Raw genomic sequence first — 15372 nt, 5'->3', positions numbered from 1 at the left:
CCCTAGGGGGCCCTGATTCTCAGGAAGTGGTGATCCCCTGACCTTTGGAAATCAAGACCTGTTAATGTGTCTGAGGCTGAGCCCCTCCGTATTGATGTACCCAGAATCACTGGTCGCTTAATAATCTTGCCTGGAGTCTTGTATGTTCTGTCCCTTCCCCCTCCATTTTGTCTGTCTTGTTTAGTATTATTTGTATTGCTGTAGCGCCTAGCATGGACCTGGGCTTCATTGTGCTAGCTGCTGTATAAACACAGAACGAGGAGGGCAGGGACCGTCTCTTATCCTGTGTTTGTACAGCACCTTGCACAGTGGTTCTTGGTTGACCCTTAGGCTCTATCATAATATATACAGTTAAGTCTCTCAGCGTTTTTGTGAGGTAGGGAAACATTTTCCACATTTTACATCTGGATAAACTTAGGACAGTGGGGTTAAGTAACTTGCCCAAGGTCACAGTTAGTCTGTGGCAGAGTTGGGACCAGATTCCCAGGAATCCTGATTCCCAACCCCTTGCGCTAAGCACTAGTCCATGCTTCCTCACTTATTATTTTTTTAACTGCATAGGCAGCTCTTGAAGATGCTTCAGTGGTAACTGTGTTCGTTTCCATGGCAAAGCACACTACAATGGTTGCCAAAAATAATTCTCCTTGCCAGCCTCACCATCTGCAGGAGGAAGTGTCAGAGAAGCTGGTTTGGATGCTTTCTCTGTGCCCTCTTTCTCTTCGTCTCCACAGTATTTGAAACATGTAGGCCTCTGTTCCGCTCACCTTGCTATTTTCACAGCAAGGGTTTAAGCAGTGCTAGGGAGAGGGATACGGGGAGCAAGGAAGGGGTTGAAGGCCGGCCCAAATGGAGGCTGGTGCTGAGATCAGTCCATTGTAGAGCCATTTTGGGAACACTCCTTGTTGCAATGTGCCGGTGGTCCCAGTGTCTGGCCGGGGGAGGGCTCTGTGGGCCAAGGCAGGCTTTTCATGAGCAGCTAACTCAGGTTAGCTGACCTGAGAATATTAGGCCTCCAGCCTCTGCTGCTGTGGGTCCTGGAGGAAGTGGGGTTTCAAAGGGCTCTGTGTGAGAGGGCTGCTGCCAGTTGAAGCAGCTGGAGGCGGTGATGGGAGTGAAGGAGTGGGAGAGACGGGGGGCCCGTGCTGGAGGTGACACTGTAATCGGATGAGAAGGAATGACTGCTCCAGATGGACCTGTCAGCTTCAATGAGCGCAGCCGACACACCTCTCCCACTCCTTGTCTCGCTTTCTCTCTGCTTCTTCTTTTCCTCTCCCCCTTGTCTGATCCCCTTCCACGTTCTTTTGCTTTCCCCTTCCTGGCTTGGATCCTCTCTGGCTTTTGCAAGTAACCCCAGGGCCTTAGGCTGGGTACTGCCTATTAAAGGGTCAGTTGCCCGCTTCCTTGTGCCCTTGTTTCGAGGCCAGCGTTTGCCGATTAGAGGAGGAGGCACTAGGCCTTTGCAGCCCGCGTGAAAGGGAGAAGGCAGAGCTGGAACCTTAAGCTACGTTTATACTTGTGGCGGCCTGCAGAGTTCAGGCACTATATGTGTGGCTGCATGCAGCAGTGAAAGGCTCTAGCAGCAGGGAAGGTTTCTGGCAGGAGGGGAGCTACAGGAGCCGCTCCCCGCTGCCAGAGCCTTTCACTGCAGCAGGAAAAGGCTCTGTCAGTGGGATGCTACGCTGCTGAAATAGCAGTGTGAACGTGGGAGGCAGAGCTCGGACATGGACATACCCTGCACGGCTCTCTACCCTGGGGGTTTGGGCATGTAGGCCGCTTTGCTCATCCAAGTCAAGTCCACTGCTGTTTCTACCCAGGCTGGCTGGGTGTGCGATGTCTGCACTCTACATGCTGCCGGCAAGTGTGCCCCGAGGCTTGGACTGTCCTGCAGCAAGGGGTGTCATGGGGCAACCATGCGCCTCGCTGTGGATTGCAGTGCCCTCCATGTAGCGCACATTTTATGTCTAGAGCCTGGTTCAAACCCAACCCTTTCTCTGTGGATTGAGGATGAATTGACTCCGCTCCCATCGCTGGATCAGAGTCTATCCCAAAGACTATTACAAAAGTGCATGCATAAAATCCTCCCCTGCCCACAAGGACATGCAGGATCCTGCCGTCTCCGTCTCTGGGGAGCGTAGCAAAGGGGTGCTGACGCTACCGACCTTTTCCCTGGCCTCTGGCCCTGGACGTGGCGGCTGCTGCTGCTGTGGACTCCTCCTCTCCTGGATCAGTGGGGGAGAATATGCTCCGGGAATCGAAAGAGGGGAACAGAGTGGCACTTCTCCTGTGCCCTGCAGCCCTTGAACAAAGAAGACGCCAGCTGTGATGTAACAGGGCCAGATTCTCAGTGTTTTTCTGCTGAAGTCGGGAGAGGAATTCTGATATACACCACCTGTCCCGTAGGCTACGTCCGCACTATGATCTAGTGTCGCTGCGATAGCACAGGCAATGGAACCGTGGCTTAGCTGCACCGAGTACAAACCTGCTTGAAACCGGTGGGTATGTCCTTGATGCAGGTAAGCCATCCCTGCGCTGCTGCCACTCATACGACCATGACTGCGCAACTGTTTGTTTTCTCACTAGCTTGAGGAGGGGTAGCACGAATATGTGCTGGGAATCACACCCCCAGCTCATAGTGTAGACTGAGCCTGAGTCCTCTCTGGGCACTGCTAGCACCTTTATTGTCCCTGGCTCTCAAAGCACTTCCCAAAGATTGAAATACATTATTCCTGTTTCACAGTTGGGGAAACTGAGGCCAAGTGGCCGCCCACGGCCGCACAGTATGTCAGTGGCAGAGGTGAATGTAGATTCTTGGTCTCCTGAACTCCCAGCCTCCCACTCTGGTGACTGAGTCGCATTCTCTCCCACCCCTTGTAGAAATCATTTCCACAGGTTGGGTTTCTCTGCGGCCTGAGGAGAAGGCCTGCGTGTTTCACAGCACCTGCATGCTCCTGCATCTGCCTGGCCTTCCTGTGCCATGGCCTTGCAGGTGTTGGAGAGCCCAGGGCAGTGGAAATTCCCCTCTCTCCCCACCCCCTAGCACAGGCCGCTGTCTCTTTGATAATCTTCCCAGGTGACGACTGTATCTTCAGTGTCTCTCAGATAGTAGGGAACTGAATTCCTTCCATCCCCCTGCTTCTCCCCACACGTGTAAGAGCGGCTCGGGCACCTGCTTAGACAGCCGTGGCAGATTAATGTGGGGCCTCGAGGCCGGCAGGCGCAGATGCCGGCAAACTCGATGTTTCATTAACTTTAATGGGAAAATCCTACAGAGTGTGTGCTTAGGCTTGGCTGGCTGCCCGCCCAGCCAGATGAAAAAGCAGATTCCTCCTCCCCCTCCCCGGACAAGGGTCAGGTCCGGAGCAGCGTGACGTTAGCCCTTGTGTCTGTGTAAGAAAAACAACACAAAATGGAGCAAGACCAGGAGCGCAATCATGGCCATAAAGATGGGGCATGACGTGAGAGCGCCCTTCCTGGTGGAGGAGAGATCCCTTCACTTCTCTAGCCCAAGTGCTGACACTGCAGTTAAACAGCCCCTTAGCCCATCCCCGGTGGGCCTGAGTCAGCTGGCATGGGTCAGGCGTGGGTTTTTAAATGCAGCGAAGTCATATCCCATGTGCCTTGAGCATCAGCTGGGGGCATTGTGGAAAGCTGGAGCCTAGCTTGGCTTGCTGGCAGCCATGCTACAGCGCTTTCTGCACTGTACTGTATTAGCTGCCCCGTGGAGGGATTTGCTCACACATGACCGCACCCAGCAGTTAGACCGAGGGTACCCTGTGGTGTAGCCCGTGTGTTAACTGTGTTCTTGAGCCCTGTTAAAGCTTTGGGGTAAGATTTTTCAGTGGTGCTTTTCAGCGCCTCAATTTTTGGGTGCCTAGCTTGAGAGGAGCGTGCTGAGCTCCTCTGAAAAGGAGGCCCCTTCGTAAAGGGATTTAAGTTGAGCGCCCAAAATCTTTGATTCCTTCTGATGATTCTTGGCCTTGGATTCTAGCAGGGCTGACTCCCAGTTCAGGAACAAGGTTAAAACACCGGGGTGGTGCTGTTCGTACACTGCAAGACCACACTGTGTGTTAAAGTCAGAACCAGATCTCTTGACTATACAGGTCCTAACAGTGTAGACCATAGACTAGTCCTGTTCCTGCTCATCCCGAGCCCCCACTTCAAGTAGTTAATGCTCAGCGTGTTGTGGCCTTCAGTTAAAATAGCACCGTTTTACAGGGTAGCCTTCAGACCATGTTCCACAAGGTCCCGTCTGGGCTGGTCCGGGAATCATGCTAGCGACAGCTGCCTGGGTTCTGATCCCAGAGCCGGGCTGGCCAAGCTGCAGGAAGTCAGAACCAGAAGCATCTGCTCAGAGCTGGGACTCTGCTCTGTCTGCGCTTGTGTGTGATGGTTATTTTGCCTGCCATTTGTTTTCTATTTTTGTAGCGTGGGGGCATGTCAGCCCTTGCAGCTGCTGTTTCCTCCTGCAGTTTGTTTGGAGTTGGAATTGTTAGGCCGTTTTTAATGGGGTGCCTGGGTATGTAATGTTTGTCCTACCAGCTGCTCAGGCTGTGCTGCAGGGAAGGTCTTCTGTAACCCCCAGTGAATGGGTGTCTACACAGTGATCAGTCTGTGAAGCATCCAGGGGAGCAGGGGCCTGATGTCTCTTACGAATGATAGTCTTGCAGGAATACCTCGATACCAAGGCTCGTAACTCTTCTTGCCATTGAGAGCAAGTTACCAATTTTTTTGCTTGGCTTTTCCCCTGGTCCTGGGGGCAGGCGTGCATGGAGACAGGAGCCTGTCCCTCTACCAAAGCAAATGGTGGTGGAGGATTGGAGGCCAGACTGGGAGAGGTGTTGGGAAGGCTGGTAGTGAGGGCGGGGTGTGGGAGCCTGGGGGTATGTGGAGTTATTGGGTGGAGGTAGGAGCTGTGGCAGGTCAGAGCAATAAATGGAACAGTATTTGGGACAGCCCATGGAACTCTGTTTGAATGCCTCTTAGATCTTTGGGGCGGTGAGCATTGATGTAAACACCAGGCGAAGCGGAGAGTTGATTCTTCTAGCAGGTTCCCCCAGCCCTGGGTGGTTGCGGAATCTGCCTGGCTGGAGGTAGCACTTCCTGCGGGTCGTGGAGAGGAAGGGCTGCCTGTCCAGAATGGGAGCTGGGACTGTACATGGCGGGCTCTGCGAACTGTCAGAGACCAAGGGGCTTAAGTGAAGCTTTGCCTTGGGCAAAGGGCGGTGGGATAGGAAAGTCTGGAGCAGAGTTACGGATGGCACAGTCAGCTGGACTCCTGAGCTTGTGAATGAATAGATGTGTGGAGAGTGCCGGGTTCTATGCTGCTGGGTGGGGGTGGGATGGCTACCAGGCGGCGTTCGGCTCCTCCTTTTAAAACCTGCCTCCTTCTGTTCCAGCCCACGACCCTCCCACAGGGCACCATCAACATGAACCAGTGCACGGATGTTGTGGATGGGGAGAGCCGGACGGGGCAGAAGTTCTCCCTGTGCATCCTGACCCCCGAGAAGGAGCACTTCATCCGAGCTGAGAACAAGGAGATCATCAGTGGGTGAGTCAAGACCCTGGGATCTACCTTCCCGGAGGTCATGTGGGGTTCTCTGTTTAGGTTTGCAGCACAGGGGTGGCACCGGAGAACGAGAGGGCTGGACAGCTCAAGCGACTTGTGATATGGCACCTCTTGCTTTGTCTGAATCCCGCTCAATCGGGTAGTGTCTTTTGTCCTCCCACAGCTATTTCTGTGGCAGGTCTCCACCCAGTTCCTAGGTGGTGGGTGTTCACAAAACCCAAGCAGCTGTCATGTTTATCCCCCTTCCACTGGAGTTCAACAGAGATGCCCGGGGTGGAAAGCCGTGAAAACTATGCCAGCCCAAGCCTCACCCTAACATGTGCTCCTGCCATGCCAGGGTGGAGGCAAATGGATGGGGGTGGTGAAGGAAAGCTCTCATTGTTACTGAGACATGGAGCATGGTGACAAAATCTTTCAAAGCGTCCCTCAGTGTCAGTTATTCCCCCACTTCTGCCGTGGGGTGATACCACCCCTTGATGTGGCCCTTGGCTGGGAGTGAAGATGCACTGCTGCCCCCTGCTGGACATATGCTGGCCCAGCCCATGTCGTCTTCTGTTCCTCTCTGCTGGATTTTCCATTCTTTGAGGCCCATGCTTTAGAGAGGGGGGTCCCCAATGCATTCTTGGTGCTTCGTGTTTCATGAGCATCTGACTGTTGAAGGTACCGCTGCCACCAGTTCCAACAGTTGAGTCTCCTGAGGATTAAAATGCTTTAGTCTAAAGTCACTGGGCTCAGGGCAGGGGTAAGAGGGTGAACTTTAATGGCCTGAGAGATACAGGAGGTCAGAGCAGATGTTCTAAAGGTCCCCGCTGGCCATAAACGCTATGAAGTTGTTATGGGTGCACATCACTCATTGCACAGCCCAGTGCCCACAGGACGATTTGCAAGAGGGGTCGGTCATGCAACGTCAGAACAGAGATAAGTCCGTGATAGTGGCAGATCTCATCTCTGCGTCCAAGCTATAGTATGGTACTAAATAGGCCTCATAAACTAACCCAGCTTTGTGTCTTCCTTGTTCTTGTAAAAGCAGCGGGTCAGATGCTGCCCTCAGTTGCCTCACTGAACCCGAGGGTTGTAACCGAGGGCAGAATTTGGCCCCAGTGTGTTCTGGTTTGAGCAGCATGTGCAGTTGTGTGTAGCTGCTGGTCTACAGAAATTGCTCTGTTCCAGAATTCTGCCTTGCTCTGCACAGTACCTGCCTTTTGGCTCTGATCAGTGTCTGATACAGGATGTGGGGAGGGAAGTGAGGCCGGAACCTGTTTTGGGAAGGGGATGGATTCTGTGGTCTGAGCTCCAATCCTACATTTTCCAGGAAGCCCGAGCGATGGCTAGGAGTGTGTGTGCAGCCCGTACCTGGGCCATCTGCCAGCATCAGTGTCAGTGTTTGACCATTTGGTGCTTGGTTGGCAGGGCAGCTCTGCGATGTGCATATATTTAATGATGGGTATTATGAGGGTGATAAACCTCTAATATCAGAGAGGCTCTAATTGCATTGGTGCCTCCTGAATCCAGCTGGCAGCCAAGCCCTGCCACTCTCCAGTGTGATGCTCTGCAAGAGGCTGTGGGGCTGGGTGGAAAGCAAAGCCCACCTTTATCACTATTGTGCTCGTTGGCATTGGAAGCCAAAACAGTCCAGCTAGCCAAGTTCAACAGTGAGCACAGGGGCTGTGCTGGCATATTGTGCGCTGCACATCTGGACCAGATGGGCATAAACACATACTCTGGGGAAGAAACTGGAAGGATTACACTGAGACTGAAAATATACTGGCAACTGCTTGCTAATGGTTGGATTTGATTATACCATGGGCTGCTTGTAATTCCCCCTTAACAGCAGACATTTATCTTCCACTGACTTTTGCCCTTTCCCACTTGGCTAGTTTTCCTCTTCTCTCTCCTCTCCTGTCCCCAGATCCCCACAGGTCTGGCACTTGTAATAGAGCGGCGTGACTGCCCGTAGGGGACTGACTGACTGCATGAGAATCATGCATGACTTCAGCAGGGATATGATCAGTGATGGAGCATTTAAGTCCTGAAGTTGGGAGTGCACCCTTCTGGGCTCTTCTCCAGCACATTCTGAAACTCAGACACCTGCCTTTGGAAAATCAGGTCCGTTTAAGATGTCTCTGGTGGTACCCCAGAATTGAGACACCCAGAGTCTCTAGTTACTTTTGAAAATTTTGGTCAGATGGTTGATTTTTTTGTGTTGTTTCCCTTTGATGTACATCTTACGTATTGACATACTGCAGGAAGGAGGCTTATGGAAGGGGAGAATTTTTAAACACACTGTAGCATTTGCAAAGTGCTTTGAAAATGGAACTGGCTCACAGCGCTTGGAAAGTGATGATGTCCCTGGTCTGTCTCATCAGTGGATTGTATCTTTGTGGTAACAAATACTGGCCATTTACAAGACCAGTCAAGAAGCTGGTAGGGATGAAGGTGTGGGGAGTCGGGAAGGGACAGGAGCCTGAAAAGGGGTAGATTAGGGAAGGATCGGCACTAAGGAGGAGGCATGTTGCTGTAGTCTGTGCTTATACCGCAGTATCCTGATCTATGACCCAGCTGGCTAGTCCCCCTCATGAACATGTCATTAATAACTGCAGCGCTTGGAGTAGTCGTCATCGTCAGCATCGTGGCAGGTCCCAAAGGGACATCTCTATCGATGTCCTTAGGAGGTGTGGCTGAATATTTAGTTGATGTCCGTCACTGGCGATCTCACCGTACCATTGAAGCTTTTGGCGACCACATGATTGTCAGCTGTGTAGCAGCAGTCCTTGCTTTGGAATTCGTTGGTCTTCCGTCCTAAAAATATGCACATACCAAGCAAGCCACCAAAACCAAACTAGTGCTGATGGAGGCAGTTGAAGATATTTGGAACTAAACCCAGCATCACTGCTCTTGTCCTGATTACTTAATATACCTTCTATTCCTCTGTTATACCTGATGAAAATGACGAGAATCAAAAACCTCAATCTGTCACTCTTCAGCCTTCTTCAGTGCCCATGTTTCACTGCTGAACAACCAGGAGAGGTAGTTTAACCATGGTTTTATAGGTCCGGAGCTGTGTAGCAAACTTGTTGTCATGATGGCCCCACAGATGCCACTGAAGGGCCTGAAACATGGCAACAGCTGCTAGTATATGAGTGTCCACCTCTTTCGAGAGTCCTCCAACACTTCCCAAGTATTTCAGCAAGTGGCAATGTCCTGTTTGGGCAGGTTAATGCTGAGCTGGTTGTAATCTGGAGTTGGAGGCTGGCTGCGGGCCAGTCACTTACTGCTTTTCAACTTCAGAGCACTTCAGCATCCATTTAATATGCCCCCTGGCTTTCCTCATTTCTTTTCTTGCTTCTTAATTGCTGGATGGCTTCTCTCTCCTATTTCTATGCAGGGATTGAGAGAAGGTGGCACCTCCCATCAGAAAACCAGCGTCACTGGGCATTCAAATCCGAGAGTCCCTTCTCTGGGTTCCCATCACAGACTGTGCGGCTGTCTTGAAAAATGTTGGTCTGAAGACCTTTATAGCACTAAATGCAATAATCCAATTCTGTAGAATGCACCTTCAATCGGATGGAACTTGTGAGCCGTGCGGTGGCTTTCCATGGAGCCCCCTATTGCAACGCTAAAGGGAGCCCTTGTGGATAGCAAAGTTTTCCTGACCCGTGGGTCTAACGCAGAGAGAACGGAACGTGCCCGATCAGCCTTGCCACCATTTGTGTGGCTTGTTCACTGCTTGCTCTTTACTCAGATCTGAGAGTAGAACTAAATTGATCTGTTTCAATTTCTTGATAGCATGTTTGTTTCTCATACTCTAGCACCCAGCTGCAGGGACTGACTCTGCCAGGAAATGTTTGAAGGGACCCATCCCTTAAATCAGACTTCTGTCTGATAATGTTATACCTTCTGCTGTTACAGGTGACCGCCCGAGGAAAGTCCCTGTGACAGAAAGGGGTTAGAGAAATCAGGTTGGCTTTGTGAATTTGACAGCCCATGGCATAGTCTGTTTTGCTCTTTTCTGCCCCTCCCACCCCCACTCTCTTTAGTTCCCTCTGTTGCTTCTATGTGGTGTCTCCATTCCTCATGCTTTTTCGCAGGCTGCCCACAAAGTCCTGATCAATACAATTCGTGGCAATCACATGGACACCTGCCTGCTAGGAGATGGTGTGAGACCCGCTAAAGGTTCACGTTAGGCCACTGAATACCTAACGTCTGGGAGCAGTTCATAGTCACTGGGTTGCAGGGGATTTGTTGTTAAATTTCATGGTCTTTCTATTAATTATGTTGTTCCCCCTCTACCCCTGAATGTTGGGTCTAATGATTCTGAACCATGCTTCCCTCTAGCAGTTCCACAGCTGGGCACCGTCTCGTCTCCAGGGAACTGTTGCCTGGCACATTTCCCCCCGCTCCCTCCCCTCATGTTTTACTCTCCTGTGTTGTTCTTGTCATCCCAGCTGGGTAGCTCTCTCTGCTCGTCCTTTGTGGGAAGGAAAGTGGAAAAGATTTGGTTGATCACTTTCTCCTGTAATTGGATCGCTTGCTGCCAGGCTTCCAGCAGAGCAACTGGCCTTAAGAGGAAAACTAAAATGAAATAACTCTTCTCTCCTATGCCTGCTGCTGATGCTCAGTTGCTTAGAAACACTGAAAGTTGGGCTGCTAAATAGAGAGAATTCCTTGTATGTTTCCCCATCTTCAGGCCTGGGATGAATGCTCCCTCTCCCCTAGTGGGGTGAGACAGAAAGGGAAGCTCAGGTTTATTCTGATTGAATAGGGAGGCTGAGTCTCTACTGAGCTGCTGAGCAAGGCAACTGAGAGCCAACAGGGTCAGCTGTCTTCTCATGGTGAGACTCGGGCATGGGAGAACCATGCCAGTACAGTGCTGCACCTGGAAATCTTTCCTTGTCCCTGTTGCTGTCTCCTCTCCTGGGCTGCTTCCCTTTACCTGTGCAGAGGCGGTGCTCTGTACCTTCTTCATCTAGTGCTCCACCGATAATCACTGCTCTGCCCCTCCCCATTGCCAAAAGTATCCCCTCCCTCACACCCAATCCAAATCGAGCTCACGGTACTGCCAAGCCCATGCTAGAGTCACCATCCAATCCCATAGTTATAACTTCCCCTCTATGCATTGGCTCCTTCAAGTGTAAGCTCCCTGGGACAGGACCCTCGCCTGGCATGCTGATGCTGTGCTAGCAGACATTAGCAGAGCAAACGGAGCTGGTTAAGAGCAGAGTTGTCATCCCAGGGGAAATATCAGTGTCTTGGAATTCGTTTTTGTTCCGTATCAGAATAGCAAGTTGAAAGAGCGAAAAGTCTCCTACTACGCAAGTTTCCAAGAAGTTCTTCGAGGTGGAAATGTTGGAACAAAAATTGTTGATGCTTTTTTTCTATCGTAATGAAACAATTTGACATTATGAAACAACATTTTTGATTTTGATTCTCTGCTAGGTAAATTTAATCCAAATTGGCATTGATCCTGCCTCAGCAAACTCTGACTCTGACAAAACTGCATTTTCTGACGGGACAGGAAAGCTTTTCACATGAAAGAACTCAACCAGCTCTTTTAGCAAACAGAAGAGCCCAGATTGTCTCCCCTCTTCTCTTCCTTTCCTCCCCTCCCACGGTTTGCTCTCTACACTTGCTGTGTTATATCTCGGTAGGACAAAGACCTTGTACCTTGGCATCTTGCAAGCCTCTTGGTTGTTTCCATAGCACTGGGGGCGTGCACTTTGCACACCGTAAGGAATAACTGGATCTCAGACTGGGCTTGGGATCTCTTGTTTATCTTGCGCTATAGACTCTTACATTTCTCTCAACCCTGAGTCCTTCCTGCCCCTCCCAAACCAGGAAGCTCTGAAGGCTGCAGTCAGCCAGGAGCTGTGCTGGCTGCTTGTTTTTAGGGGGCCCCCTCCAGCTGTAGAACTGAGATGCTGAGGAGCCTGCCTCGAATCCCCTCCCTGGCCATATGGAAGATGAGATGATGTGTTGGGGATGCCAAGAATGAACAGCTGGGAGGGCAATAGTCAGCAGCGCTACCATATCCTCTCCTCTGGCAGAGTCCCAGAGGGGAAGGGGGCACAATTCTATGGATAGCCTATGTGTAAAATGATTTCTCCCTTCCCCCCTCCTGTTTTTTCCATCCCCACTTCACTGGTGCCAGGCCTTGCTCTCAAACCTTCCTCCAAAGAAACTCTGATTTCCCTGCCCCAGTGAGCTTTCTTCCTGCCAGAGGGAGCAGCCAATGGGATTTCTGTTCCCAGCACCAAATGGGGCTCCCAGTAGAGAGGGGCTGATGCTTTGATTTTTAATTAAGATTGGGACTCGCTTCCTGAGCCTGGGGAGTGACAGGAATTTGGGAGGCTGGGATCTCTTCTTACAGGAGGAGGTGCTGATGAGTGCCAGCAAAGCCCTTGGATGAGCCAGTAGTGTCCTGTGTTTGGTGGAGTGGGAGGCTAATCAGCAGCCTTGTCTGCACTAAAATCTTGAAGCCATAATCCAGGTGGCACCATAGTTAGATGTCTGTGCTTTGTCTGCACTTGTGCTCCCGGGCGGGCTGGCTGGCAGGTGCTCCTGGGCTGGCTGGCAGGTCAGCAGGGAAGAACGGGGCTCTTCCTTGTTGTGGGGGAGGCGGTGGTGTTCTCATTTCTATAAACCTCTGACTGATCATGTAATGATCAGTTCGGAAGCTGAAGGAGACTGAAAGTGAGAGGCAGAGGGGAGTGAGCAGAATGTCCCTGGGCCCGTTGTACAGCGCTCGCTCCTGCTTCACCCGCTCTGGGTCTCCAGCTAACATCTGCTCCACTGGAGGTTCCTTCTCTCCCCTGTGTGTTGATATTGACCGGATACAGGTGGGGATCTCCCCCTGAGCTCTGCTTTCCGACTCTTCCCCTGCCCTATGGCATCATGGGACACCAGCCTCCCCCTTCCTCCCAACTCCCCTTGGGGTCTGTTTCTACCACTTGGTTATGCCCTACGATGTTACAGACACTTTCATGCTTCCCCCAAGACTCTCCTGCTGTGCTTGGTCATGCCCTGAAGCACTGGCAAAAATGTTTTCCCCTCCCTGCTTCCCCTGATCCCTGTGCTGTGCCCAGTCACGCAGTTGATACTGGTATCTCCTGACTTCCCCTTTCTCCCATGCTCCACTATCCAGCTCTGCCTTCCATTACTCTACCCCACTCTGCTCCCTGCGGGTAGTGCTAAGAGACCAGCATGCTGCAAAGCAAAGTGGGGCTGGTTTCTTGTGCATCTTATTTTGAAACTCTGCGTTTGCCTCCAACCATGGCATTAATCATCCCACTTGGTTTCAAGCCATGGTAGTTTTCTTTTGCAATTGCAGCACTCTGCTAAGATTCCCGTATTCAGAGAGTTGTCTTACGTCCATTGCGTGCTTCTGATATTTATTGCCTAACCAAAACCCACTTGATGTGGTTGTCCCAAAACTTGTGCGACAGCTGCGTGCACACACTCAACCCCGGGAGGGGGAGGAAATTAGGTGAAGCGAAGCACGAAACATCTGGAGCAGCCATTGGATCCTGATTGCAACCAGGTTGATTGAGATGTATGGGCTGCTTATCTGGACGTGACAAGAGCCAGTAAAGGAATCCACAATACAACTGACTCATGGCAAGGGCTGGCCTTTTTAATGCTGAATTTCCTTTCTGTTTGTTTTGTGGATTACTCTACAATAAAATGCAGTGGGAGCATGGAGTTAACATTTGCATTGCTGAAAGCGGAAGTCAGACAGCCCTGTCTAGCAGATACATTCCTGTAGGTTGGTCTGTGAGGTTTCCCTGATGCATCCCGGTCCTGTCCTACAGTCTCTTCTTTTCCTTCCCTTCCCTCCCTCCCCCCCCCGTATCTTTCCTGTCTTTCCCCTCTCTTGAGAAGGGACTGTGCCAAATGGTTTGTGTTTTTTTTCCGATGAGGCCAAACCTTCACTTGAAGAACTAGGATGAGACCCAGCAAACTCATTTTGCCTGTGACTTCAATGCTGGTTCCTTTTGGGGTTGGCACCACAGCTCTATTGGAGGGGCTGTAACTCAAAACTAAGAGACAAGGGTGGCAGGTGGGGCTGTGTGGTCCTGGAATTCTGTGCTGCACTTCATGTCTTTTGAGTTGCTATGTAGCTTTGTGTGGCTGGGTCTCTTCCGCCCCACCCCAACCCCAACCTTTGCAAAAAGAGCTCTTCCTTCTCAGGCTGTGGTTACTGTCTATTGGGAAGATGCAGAACTTCTGGGTATTGTTTGCTATGTTGTCCCTAATGAATCTGAGAAGTTGAGATTTTGCGCGTACCAAGTTCCTGCTCGGAGGGAGCTTTTATGGTCAAGTTATAAACCCCTGAAAATATGGGTTAGTAATGGAAATGCTGACGCCACCCAAGCTCTGATGACATTCACTGCATTGCTGGAAGGCAGTGGAGAGGTTGCTTGCAGAGTAATGTGGCTTCAGAATACAGCATCCAACCGGTAACGTGGTCAAACCCACCTATGAGCTGGAACGAGCTATCATGCTCTGCTCTTCATGGAGGGAAGAGTGGGTGAGGGAAGAATGGGTATTCTGTGGGTCCAGGAAGGGGACACTTGTATTAATTTAGATGGACTATATGGGCCCAAAGAGGCAAAGGTGTTAACATGACCAGGTCCCTGTCCAACATTAACCAGTGGTGGTTTACGAGGTTCAGTATACAAGACCTCAGCCTGCTTAGTACTGTGGCAAACACATCATTGAAAATCTTTTTTTAACCTGTTACTGAAGATACAGGAAAGAAGGAAAAACAGTTAAAGCCTTTGAAATTTGGAGTATGAAGGTTTCATTTTAGCAACGTCCCTTGTTCCCTTTCCCGTTAGCTGTGGAAAGCCTTTGGAAGGAATTATTTTGACAGTCTCTTAGATGGTAAAAACTGCCCTTTTGGGGAAAGGAGAAAGGGATTTGAGCTGGGCTGGAGCTGTTGGTCTGATCCCATTTCCTAAAAGACATGAGACAAACATGCATGAGAGGAGAGAGAAGAACAGCAAGGAGAGAAAATTCAGCTTCTGTCTCTGGCGTTGACTTTCGCTTGCAATCGCACAGCACAGAGTCTTCTATTCACACTGAGGCCTGGCAAACTGAGATCAGCACTGGGCTGTTTAGAGCATTGCTTTTAGCTGGCTCTTTGGTCACAGGCTGATAGCAGTATTGAAGATTATCCAGTTGTGGCTGACTAAGCCTGACTCTTATTAGACAGAAGGCGGAAGGAGAGAGATCGGAAAAAGAAATAAGGTGGGGGAGGAAAAAGACCCACAAGAGGACAGGGGCTGGAACAACCAAATCTCACATCCTGGGTGGTGGTTGGGATTTAGCCAGAGCCAGTGAAGATGGCAATGTCATCTGGGTCCCTCTCTTGGTCTGATGTGGTCAGAACATCTTTCAGGATGATAAAGATCCAGCAGCAGTGGATCCCAGGGTAGCAGGAGATGGTGGGAGTGACAGCCAGGAATGATGGTGAAGCCCACTCCTTCCTGTTCTCCTGTCTTTCAGTCAGCCAGCATCTGTGTCTTCTAATGTTTCTCCCCAAAAGCTTTTCTGTGAAGCCCCCACTGATTGGTGGAACAGCCCATTCCCTCGTTATCTTGTCCACCAATTAGGCCTCGTTTCCAACGCACCAGTTTTGGATGCCATGACACCTTGAGTTCCAGTTCTGCACTTTTCCTGTTTACCAGGCATGATCTTAACACAGTCTTTGAGTTATATCAGTGGGTCTTTCCGTTTGGATTCGTTCAGTCTTTGTCTCCCTGTTCTACCTATTTCCATCAGCATTTGTTTTAGGTGGTTATGAA

The 15372-nt window shown here is 50.8% G+C and overlaps 1 protein-coding gene across 1 annotated transcript in view; it reads left to right on the top strand.

The window, feature by feature from the left end:
• MPRIP (myosin phosphatase Rho interacting protein) overlaps positions 1-15372 on the top strand; it is a 163459-nt gene that overhangs the window by 79704 nt on the left and 68383 nt on the right. Inside the window, exon 4 of the mRNA XM_077828413.1 lies at positions 5397-5548. Coding sequence (XP_077684539.1) covers positions 5397-5548 — 152 coding nt within the window. The remainder of the gene's footprint in view (positions 1-5396; positions 5549-15372) is intronic.

This window comes from Eretmochelys imbricata, chromosome 10 (assembly GCF_965152235.1).
Source record: "Eretmochelys imbricata isolate rEreImb1 chromosome 10, rEreImb1.hap1, whole genome shotgun sequence".
In the NCBI taxonomy this organism is placed as follows: domain Eukaryota; kingdom Metazoa; phylum Chordata; order Testudines; family Cheloniidae; genus Eretmochelys; species Eretmochelys imbricata.
This window is presented reverse-complemented; position numbering and strand designations above follow the sequence as displayed.